Source organism: Macaca nemestrina, chromosome 6, assembly GCF_043159975.1.
Source record: "Macaca nemestrina isolate mMacNem1 chromosome 6, mMacNem.hap1, whole genome shotgun sequence".
Taxonomy (NCBI): domain Eukaryota; kingdom Metazoa; phylum Chordata; class Mammalia; order Primates; family Cercopithecidae; genus Macaca; species Macaca nemestrina.
The window spans coordinates 161,191,620-161,203,891 of record NC_092130.1 but is presented as its reverse complement, the minus strand read 5'-3'; the positions used below and the strand labels follow the sequence as shown (position 1 = coordinate 161,203,891).

The 12,272-nt window shown below is 31.8% G+C and overlaps 1 protein-coding gene across 11 annotated transcripts in view; it reads right to left on the bottom strand.

The window, feature by feature from the left end:
* Positions 1-12,272, bottom strand: part of LOC105467940 (cadherin 18) — a 1,130,742-nt gene that overhangs the window by 230,846 nt on the left and 887,624 nt on the right. For all 11 annotated transcript variants that reach the window (XM_071099077.1, XM_071099078.1, XM_071099079.1 and 8 more), the window contains one exon: positions 10,915-11,034. In XM_071099077.1, the coding sequence (XP_070955178.1) occupies positions 10,915-11,034 (120 nt within the window). The remainder of the gene's footprint in view (positions 1-10,914; positions 11,035-12,272) is intronic.

Here is a 12,272-nt window from a genome sequence, read left to right as displayed (position 1 = left end):
ATTCAATATATGGAAGATGGGAATATTTTTGAGAAATAAAATAATAAGGCAATTAAAAAACCATGAGCATTAATATTAGAAATGGTATTATTTTGAATAACTGCCTTCCCAAAGTGTCAGATTTTATTTCTATATAAACAAATATTGTCTTCCATGTGTCACACAATACATTAAACATTATGGAAGATACAAAAATGAGTAATGCAAGGTCTCAATGAGCTTGCACTCAAGAGATTTATGTTTTAATTATGTACATACAAAACATGTTGTTTTAGTTTCTCAGAAATAGTTTACTTTGTAAACTTGTAAATCAAGAATTATTTTATTTATCATGTTTCCAAAAATATTTAGTCTTCTAAGAGCTCTGAAATACTACTGTTTTGGCAATCATTTGGGAAAAACCCTAAACTAGAATATTACATGATTGATAGAAGTAATAAAATAAAAACTGTTTACAGAAGATCAGAGATGTGACAAATGTTATGTAAAATACAAACATTACTAATATTTATTTAAAAATAATAATCCACAAGTAATTTCTTCCACAAAACTTTTATAAACTTAGTTTTGTAGTTAAACTTAGATAATGTAGGCCTTCAGTAAAGATAATGATGTATAATTTGAAGTCAAATGATATGATGCTTTCAGTTTGGTTCTTCATACAAGGCTATCATAACCAAACAGCATGGTACTAACATAAAACTAGACACATAGATTGATAAAATATAATACAGAATTCAGAAATGAAGCCACATACCTAAGGTCAACTGATCCTTGACAAAGCCAACAAAAACATACACTGAGGAAAGAACACTCTATTCAATGAACACTTCTGGGAAAATTACATTGTCATATGCAGAAGAATGAAACTGGACACCTATTTCTCATTATATATAAAAATTCACTCAAGGTGGATTAAGAGTTAATATCTGAATCTATAAAAGTACTAGAAGAAAACCTGGGACAAACTCATCTAGACATTGGTCTAGGCAAATAATTCATGATTAAAACCTCAAAAGGAAATGCAACAAAAACAAAAATAGATGATAAGACTATATTAAACTAAAAAGCTTCTGCACAGCAAATGCAACAAATCAACCAAGTGAACAACTTTCAGAATGGGAGAAAATGCATACAAACTATGCATCTGATAAGAGACTAATATCCAGAATCTACAACGAATGCAAACAACTCATAAACAACAACAACAAAATAACCATTTTCAAAGTGGGCAAAAGACATAACAGACATTTCTCAAAAGGAGGCATGCAAAAGACTGCAAAGGGCCATCGTGCACATGAAAGATATTTGTCAAAAGGAGACACAAATGGCTATCAAGCATATGAAAAAAATGCTCAACATCAGAGAAAGGTAAGTTGAAACCACAATGAAATAACAGCTTACACAAGTCAGAATGGCTGTTAGTATAAAGAAAAACAAACAAACAAACAAACAAATGTTGGAAACACTGCAGAGAAAAAGAATTATTATACACTGTTACTAGGAATGTAAATTAGTACAACCTCTGAGAAACAGCATGGAGAATTCTCAAAAAACCCAAAATAGAACTACCATTTGATCCAGCAAACCCACTACTACTGCTACCCAAAGAAAAAGAAATCATTGCCTCAAAAGCATATCTATACCCATATATTTATTGAGGACTATTCAAAATAGCAAATATACAGTAAGTATCCATCAATGGATGACTGGATAAACAAAATGTGCTATATATACACTGTGGAATATTACTCCTCCATTAAAAAGAAGGAAATCATATCTTTTGCAGGAACATAAGATGGAACTGGAGGTCATTATCTTAAGTAAAATAATGCAGAAATAGAAAGTCAAATCTTACTTGTTTTCTCTTATAAGTGAAAGCTAAATATGTGTATACATGGACATAGATATCGGAGACTCTGAAGAGTGGGAGGGAACGAGGAATGGAAAATTACTTAATGAGTACAAAGTACATTTTCTGGGTGCTTATTATACCAAAAGTCCAAACTTCACCACTATAGATCCATGTAACTAAACTGTACTTGTATCCCTCAAATTTATAGAAATAAAAGAAAATACAGATAATTAAAAACTTGCTACTGCATGTAAAGCACTCAGGGAGGCCTGTTGTGGAAAGCAACAATAGCATCTATGGTATTTAAACCTATGGAACTCTCAGAGTAGAGAAGAAACACCATATGAACAAAAGGGCTACTGCCGTTTTAGGAGGAATGTAAAAACGTTACTCAAAGATCAGAGGTTAGTTCCCAGAGTTCAGGGAATCAACCATTGAAGTGTAAATTTGCCTGGGAAAGGCATGCCAGGAAGAGGAATAGCCTAAGTGAAAAAATAACACAGAAGCAGTGCTTGGTTGAAATACAGAAGTAGGTATGAGCATAAAATTTTTTATATATAATATATATAATAGGAAAAGTATATATGTGTATTTTCTATATATAAGTGTGTATGTATAGTGGTAAAAATTGTGGAACATTAATAATATTCTAGTGCTTTCTAGATTTCATTGTAGATATCTAAGATACTGGGTTAGTGAATAATCTAAGGAAATCAGTGGTAATGCAATACATTTAATCCTATGGCAGTAGGATAAATGACCTCAGAATAAATTTAAAGTAATGAAAGAAAACTTAAATTGCTTGGTAATTATATAACACAAATTATGTTTAATCAGGATTAAAGACTAAAGAACACAATTGCAATGTTTCCTATTATCTATTGATTTAATATTTGACAATAAATTAACTAGTATTAATAGCTAATACATTTGCCAGGCTATTGGCTAAACAATTATTCCCAGTATTTTTTTTTTTTTCTCAATAGTTACTATTGAGATGCAGGAGGTATAGAGGGAGGTCACACACAAAAAAAGAAGATTAAATAAATTTATATTTTATTAGGAAGAAATAGTATAAGACATGCTACAATTGACCAACATTGATTCTTATCTTTTTGATATGTAAAGGTGTACCTACAATTTTACAGTGAATTAGATGATTTTTTTTACCCTACTGGTAGCAGCTGGTCAGTTTTTTGACAAACAATTGATATTTTTGAAGGAGCAGATTCAATTGGTTTCCTTACCCTGTTTGCTTAACAGCTTTATGTAAGTTTAATTTATATACTATAAAATTTACTTGTGTACAAGTCAACCTAATTCCGTCTTAATTGTTTCATCTAGTGCTACAATGAATAGTTTGACTAGCATAGATCACTGATCTAGAATTGTGTTTTGTTAGAACTATATGCATAGGAATTAAATTTGATAAATATTATTCTGTTGATGTCAAAAAGACACTATGATCTTGCCACAGAGTAGGAGAATTATCTGATATCTATAGTGTCTACAAAGTACTTTGGTACTTTGTGATGGGAATAAAATTATTTACCAAATATGCATTATCAGTGGAATATCAGAGAAAAATGCATTTAGTTTCGTTTTGATTCCCCCAAATAGCAAACCTAATATAACTTTTGATATTTCAACCAGTGTGAAAAATGTCTTTTTGCAGTTTGATATTGCTACTGTAACTGTAAAGTGGTTACTCATGGAGAGAGAGCAGCGTGCTCTCTCTGGTTCATAGATTTCAGGTTGAAAGTAATGAAAAGTATTCTCAGGAAGCCAGCTCAACACCTGCCTGGGCAGTGCACTGTACTATGAAGGTGATTCATATGTCTGCAAAGCGCATTTCACAAAGGTCCCAGGTATCAGTTAGTGGAGGGTATGAGTCTGAACATAAACATAATGTAATCGGAGTGACTTCATTGAGGTCCTTTTCTTCAGCAATCTCCATATAACTTTCTCTTTGTGTGCCTGTTGTCATATGATCACAAATGCATGTTTAAATCCAGAAGATGATAAAGCCAATTGAGGGAGCATTGTCAACTTTATAAAGATTTCAAAATTTTCCTAAAATATCTCAGTGGCCTGACTGGCCAGAGCAGTGTCGATAGATACAGGGAGGTTGGAAAAATCTAGATTTTTAGCTGCATATGTTGCTACCCTGAGGAAATCAGAGTTACGATATGACAGGCAAAATGAGAAACCAATATTAAATAGACAACCACTCATGTCCACTGGAGTTTAATAACTCTTTATTTCTTAAATGCTGTCTAAAGTTGACATTTTTTTTCTTGTGTTATCCTTACACAATCTGCTGCAGTTCAGGAACTACTTGGAATTCTTTCCTAAAGCAGACAAAGTGAGATTTTTTTTTTTTTTTCAGTAAATGGAACCTATTTATTTTTTTCCAAGAGGAACAAATTACTTAGCTTTGATGATGACTACCTAACTCTTTTTCCTTGTTAGTCAACTATAACAGAATTATTTTTACGTTTCTACAATAAATTCTCAATGTCCTTGATAGGTTCTTTAAAATGGTGATTACAAGAGAAGGGACGTACAGCAGGTCCTTAAATTATGTGGTTTCCATTACTTCATTTCCTTAAAACACTGACGGAAACAATATATGGTGTCATTATACTTTATCTTGCTTAAAATTTGCAGTTTCCAAGAACCTATGAATGATAAATGAGGACTTATTGCATAATCATTTGTGTGAGCAATTATTATTGTTGTAATTATTATTATCAATAGGAATGGGCTATAAAAAGATAAATTGACAAAGCATATTCTATTGTGAAATTTTCTTTATCTTCTGCAGGTATTGTAAACCACAATTTAAATATTTTATCTTCTTAGCTTTTAATAAATATACTGACTTCAGAAAGTGAAAACTATCGTCAAATAGATTTTCATATGAAATTATATAAAATTAAAAATAAAATCTATAGGACTTCTAAAGATGTTTTATATAGCTTTTTTAAAGCATATAGAGAAATCATTCCTAAACTTATTATTTTTGCTCACGGAGCAAAAATGAAATGAAAGAAATTTGGGGAGGAAATAGAGAACCAAAAAATGTTGATGAATTTAATTATTTTATGCAGACTGGAGAAATAATGTAGAAAAACCTTGTTTTCAATTACATCCTATGAAATTCATTGATGTCTTCAACTGAGTTCATTTTTATACCTGATTGAATTCTGCTACAAAATGTTAAGAAAAGGTCATCTTGAAGAATCACAGTTAATGTCGGTCAAGAGCTCTGCATTAGTGACTGTTGTTTCATAAAGAGCATGGCATCTAGAGACACTATTCTGAGTCAAGACTGTCAATTCTGAAGATAAAAGGTTGGTTATTTTATTGCCTAACTTTTGTCTCCTTATAGATTATCATTCACAATTTTCTAATGGTATATTTCTCTTATTTATCGTGTTTGTAAAAGATTTCTTGAAAATGTTTGGAAAGAATTTAATTGCATGTAACTTCATAACGTATCTTACCTTTATAAATTTTATGTAACTATTTTGACTAAAAAATTCTTTCAAACAAAATAATCATTTTTTTTCTACTTCAGATAAGACTATTTCAAATTCTCATAATCATTCAAAATGTAGTAATTTTGGAAATTCTGGTCAATCTTTTTTTTTTTTTTTTTTGAGACGGAGTCTCACTCTACCACCTAGGCTGGAGTGCAGTTGCACAATCTTGGCTCACTGCAACCTCTGCCTCCCGGGTTCAAGTGATTCTCTCTGCCTCAGCCTCCTGAGTAGTTGGGATTACAGGCGTGCACTACCACGCCTGACTAATTTTTGTATTTTTCAGTAGAGACAAGATTTCACCATGTTGACCAGGCTAGTCTTGAACTCCTGACCTCACGTGATCCACCCACCTCGGTCTCCCAAAGTGCTAGGATTACAGGTGTGAGCCATCACTCCCCGACTCTTGTCAATCTTAAAGAAGGAGACAAGACAACTTGAGTCCTGTATTTTTCAAGGACTGGGCTAAGAGCAGTGCCCTCATTTTCCCATAGGATTTAGGCATTACCATTCTAAGTTCATACACATGGAAACAGAAGCAAAAAACTTAAGTAATTTGATCAATTTATTAGGCAACTAAATAGTGTTCTAGGATTTTAACACAAAGCATCCCCAACTTCTTTTGCAATAAGCCTTACTATTTCAGAAAAAAATATTTACAATTTATGCTATATTTATATCAGATTAATTAAACTATAATGTGACTTAAAATAGTATATTAATCTTTGGAAGAAAGGCCAAGTAAGCAGTTTCTTCATTGTATTTATAATAATGCCACGTCAAATAAATAATAATCTGACTGCGTCTTTGAAACTGGTAGTCATTATTAGGTGTAGGGAATTTTACTTGATGCTGAATGTTCTGTCCCTGTGAGATAGATGTTATTAATGCAAAAGAATCTGACTGATGAAATATTTGAAGTTCAATGTCTACTCCTTTTTAATATCATGTAACACAAAAAATTAAAATAATGAAATACATTAGGAGTGTTGATGAAAGAATATGTGGTATGCTCTTTGTATATAAATGAAGATAGCCTGTCTGATCTTGCTATTTTTATGTACCTGACAATTAAATGTAGAATGTATCAATATAAATGTTTTCAGCTGCTATATTTTCTAAGTAAATATTCTTACATTAATTAAGATATGTAAACATTACATGAAAACTGATACATGAGTTTAAAACATAAACACACAAATATGAAAATAAATAAATGGCTTAGTAGTATTTACTGGGCACGTGAAAAAAAACCCACTATGAGAACCATTTACACAAATATATGAACTCCATTATTGACATTTCATGTTAATTATGGTCAAAAGAGCTGATACTGACTACTATCAACAATTGTAAGGGAGGTTTAACTAGGATTTTGTAAAACAGTATACTCCTCTATTTTTCCTGACATCAGGTTTTAATTCAAGTTTTCAGGCTTCCTGAATTGGTCATCAGGAAGATTCAATATATGTGTATGAAATAGGCACAGGCATGGCTTAAATTATATGCACTAACAAAAATAATATGAAGTAGTTCATAAGTTGTTAATTATGAAACAGCAATCAGAGAATCATCAAATGGACATTTGATGCTCAGGTAATGAGCATTACGAGATTTTCGTGTCCAATTAAAAACTACACACTGGTCTTCCATTCTGTAATGAAATGGAACGTTTCCATTCTGTTTCTAAGGCCCTGGAATGATACCTGGTAGAGTTCTGGCTCTGGCTCTGACCTATGTTATGGGAACTAAGCCCTTTGTGTAGGAATTTGATCATTCAGTTTTTGTAGTCATCACCTGTCAAAAATTTTGTGATTCCTGAAGAGGCACAGAAACCTTGAAATAATGATTTCTTTTTAACTCAGTTTACACTATATTAACTGAAGTAGGACTGAGAGTTGAGTGGTGCTAATAAAGAACCATCATCCTAGATTTCTCTTGAATTTCATTTTCTGATCACTTAAAATGACCTTCTCACTCACTGGCCTTCCTCAAAATACATTGCTTAGGTTTAGCTCTTTCCTTAGATAGTAAAATGTTTTCTTTAATAACTGTAAAAAAATGTTTTCTTCCAATGAATCTAGCCAGAAATAGCACGTCTTTTATATTTTATCATCGTAGTCCCCTGCACCTTTTAAATGGTAGTTAATGTTAAACCATCACTTTTTAATGCACATTCATCCTTTGTTGGTATACATTGAGCACAAATCATAAAATAATTATCTTAACAAAAGTCATTAAAAACAATAAATTTTTTCACAAGATGTTTCACCATACTGATAAATAAGATTTCAGTGTTAAAAAAACATCATATATTATTAATTTAAATTCTGTATCACATAGTAACTCAACAGCCACACAATTCATTTTCTGGATACAGCTATTCAGAGACGGTTTACAAAATAGGAAGCCAAGGTCTCTGGAAGATCAAAATGGTTAATAAAATTTATCTTTCAGGGAAACAAGCCAATCCAAACACTGATTTTATTCATAAGCACTCATAAGTCTACGTTTTGAGGTGTCAAAAGTTATGTTTTAGTATGATTGGTCTTCAGTGAAAATAACTGGAAACATGCTGAGATGGAGTCATGCTAATTAGGGGAATGGAATTAGAGTGATACTATTAATATACACCATTATAAGTGACTACTATTTCCATACTTCTTATATAACATGCCATCCAACATAACTGATTCTTTGGTTTTCAGCATGTTGGTAGTTTATTCCAGTCATTTTTTTTGCACAATTTCAACTAAATTCATTAGTTCTGAGGATGTTTAATAGCATTGTAATCGGGTTTTTAAGCACAAATTGCCAAATTTGTTGTTTTTGAAGACTAATGAACATTTTATTTTATATCCCACTTAGCACTTTCTACAGAAAACTGTCTAACTCTAAGATATTTGCATATTTAAAAGATCTTTAAAAACACTTTTGCCCCTTAATGACCTAGTAGGACAGATAATCGTAGGTTCCCATGATGCATTAGTCAGTATAATACTGATATTAACACATATTAAAGTGGAAGTATGCACTTTATTCAATACACTAAAGCTCTGAAGAAAGGAACAAAGAAATGCAAGAGCAAAGAAAATTGTGTAGAGCAGCATTTGAATAGCAGCCTATTTATACTTGAGATAAACTTACTTTTGTTGTTTAATGAAGTACTCACTTAAACTGTAATATGTGTACATAAATGAATGCACATTGTATTTACATATTATGTTACTGATATATTTGCTTCCCCCAAATCACAAGCTATAGCAGTCCAACGCTATTAGAACATCACTCTCAGTGACCTGATTTATGCATCCAAGTGCATACACATACATGTATTTACTCACAAAACATACGCAAACATTCACATTCAGGCACATGGGCACACAAAATTGATGTTTGTTAGCCAATTGTATGCATAAAACGTGTAAAAGAATTTTTTAAAAAAATTCATAAAGGATGTTTATATCACAGCAATATGCTATTAGGTAACTAACATTCTTTATAAATAAATGTTTGGCTTTGTATGGTATCGTTAATGGACTAATGTCATATATTTGTGTGCGTGTGTCTTTATGCATGCATGCCTGTGTGACATGTGCATGCATGTGTGTTAGTATAATTCCAAACAAGGCAGTTGAAATAGTATCCCTGTTTCTTTCCTCTAGGGAGATAAGTATTTTAAGGTAGGAATTATACTTATTTTATATTTGAAGCAAACATCATTATTGAGAAAATAGAACAAAATGTGAAATATCACCATCAAAGAATGTCAAACTTTTTCAACTAATTCTAAGCTCTTCTAATGGAATAATAATGTGTAATCATAAATATGTACATTTTTGTGCCACCACTTAGATTACTGGATTAATAAGCATGTTTTCCTAAATATTAAGTGATACCTTGGAACTAACAGAAACTGCAGGTCTCATACTCATTGTAAGTTGCATTATGTTATTTATTTTATTATATCCCTATTTCTATTTTTCACTTTAACTACATATTACAGTCTATTCTATAATTATAATGCATATAAGGATATATATACATATTCATGTGTATATTCTTCATTTCTATATCTATATCTATATATGTTCTATGTTGTTTTCTTTTTAAAGTACAGAAAAGAAAGAAAGAGTTAAGCAAGTATGTCTGAGATCTATTCATGCCAGTGTATTTCCATGTTGGAGCACTCCAGGAAAAGAAAGAAGGCAAGGGACCCAATCAAATCCTCTTATAAACATGATAATGACAAAACTTTTGGTAAACAATCTTGTGGTATTAGCTAGAGAGAAAGTGCTTATCTATAACATCTTTTTAGTTGGATGTGTTTCACATAACACATTGGTAAACAAATCTATAATCTGTAGACTTATGGAGCAGGGTTCCCTGAAAATTGGGTTATATGCTATGTAGTTATAGAAGTATAAAGAGATATTTATGATAAAAAATAGCTCCTTTCTGCATTAGTTATGTGGCTATGCCATTTACTTGGAGATGTCACATGTTGATCTGATTCAGAGTGCATCTCGTGGTCAGGAAGGACATAGGGTGCTGCTGGAATATCCTAGATCTATCTCTACTTCATCCATCTCATAAATATGCATATCCTCAAAATTTTAGAAAAACTTGAGATTTGTTACTGAACACTTGTCTAAATTAAAAATGAGTTTTACTTAACTCAATTTTTAGCAAAAAATTGATTGTCAATAGGGACATTTGCTTTTTTATGGTTTTTGGATTATGCTGCTGTAGCAAATCCTGTAATACATTATTAAGCAGCCTTCATTACCATTTTGGCCTGATATGACAGGATATAATTGATGTGATATAATGTCTTATGATATGATTGATATAATGTCTTATGATATGATTGATATAATATGTTCTGGCCAGTAAAAAATAAAAGGAGAGCAGATTTATATTTTTTCCTAAAAAAATATTTATGTCTTTGGCATTATTTTATTTTATTTTTTTACATAACACAGTATTTGAGGGGTGAATAATTTGCTCATTAGAAAAAATTGCCAACTCAAGAAATATAAATCCCCCAGTGCAATACAATTATATATATGTGTGTGTGTATGTATATCTGACAATTTATGTGACAAGCAAAATCTATACAGGAAAATTTCAAAGAACTATTTACTCTCTTCAGCAAATAATTAAAACTAACATATAAGCAGAGCAAATAATATATTTGAAAATCTCATTCAACTTTTGTAATATGCCATATTTGTTTTAAACAGAGAGTATTTATTTAAGTGTTACAGAAATATTGAAGGATATGTAACATTTTCTTGCATGGGTATAAATAATGGATAATCAACATAATAGGGAAAGTGGTTAATTTATTTTCAATTATTTCATTACATTGTTTTAGAAAAAGTGAGGATACGTTTAAAATGTGTTTAAATCACATTATCTGATGGAAAAGAGCATCGAGAAATAAAAACCATTGCTTTTTAATTTACTGTAGCAAACGCTTGCATGCAAGTTATGTGTAAACACACTAACCTGTTTTAGGATCGACGGAGAAGTAGGGTTGTCCCTGGAGAATGCTGTAAACCACCCGAGCACTGTTTCCATAGGTAGGGTCATCTGCATCAGTAGCTGTCACCTGTAGAACAGAGGTACCTGTGCATTCAGGAAAACAAATTTTAGTGTGTGATGGCATTTAGCATATGATTAATTTGAACACAGAAAATGGGTATGGTGAAATGTCTATGGAGATCAGTAATGGTTGTGTCCTAGTAAATTTAATTAAATGTATGTATAAAACATATTACTTGCTTTCTTTCCCTGCCATCAACTGTAATCAAAGAGAGTCTAAAATATAATATTGGTCTCAAACCTTTTAACATGGTTCTTTATGTGCTGGTAACATTGTGAATAGTCTCTTTTGATTTTCATTAAAAAAGCAATAAAACATAACCAAGGTTTGGTCGGCTTGCGCTAATAAATCAAATTGGTACTAACTGTGCAGTTAAATCAGAGGTATGATAAAGCTGTATATAACATGTTTCATGACTGTTTTGAAAAGTGGAGGTGGAATGATTTGTGATTAAGTCGGGAAGGTGGGTGAGTTGACATTCAATTATCAATGACATCACAACACTCCATTCAACTCATTTTCTGTGTTACACATTCTTTTTGTTTATTACCTGCATAATTAATGAGTCACATAACTGGTCTCCTTTTTTTGTTTGTTTTTTTGTTTGTTCGTTTTTGAGACATGAGATGGAGTCTTGCTCTGTCATTCTGTATGGAGTGCAGTGGCACGATCTCGGCTTACTGCAACCTTTGCCTCCCAGATTCAAGCGATTCTCCTGCCTCAGATTCCTGAGTAGCTAGGACTACAGGTGCCCTCCACCATGCCCAGATAATTTTTTTATTTTTAGTAGAGACAGGGTTTTGCCATGTTGGTCAGGTTGGTCTTGAGCTCCTGATCTCTGGTTATCTGCCCCCCTCAACCTCCCAAAGTGCTGGAATTAAAAGCATGAGCCACTGTGTGCAGCCAACTGGTCTACTAAGTTCAAATCTCATTCCTTTAGTGTCTCGTACACAGTGCCAACATCGCACTGGATTTTTTATAATGAAAATGAATTATAAATTCATTTATAACATTACAAATACTATATTTTGAGGTAATAAAATTATTGAATGTAGTATGCTCATGCCTTTATGCTTACTTTTTAAAACCCAATTTGTATAATTAGATACACCTATATAATATTTCAATTGTTTCTAAACGAAAACTTAATCTAAGTATAACATGACAACCATATATTAAGGGATATACAACTTCATTGCAGAATTAGTAGGTAAGAATGCTCATCTAAGAATTCACATCTATTCATAAAATGTACCTGATG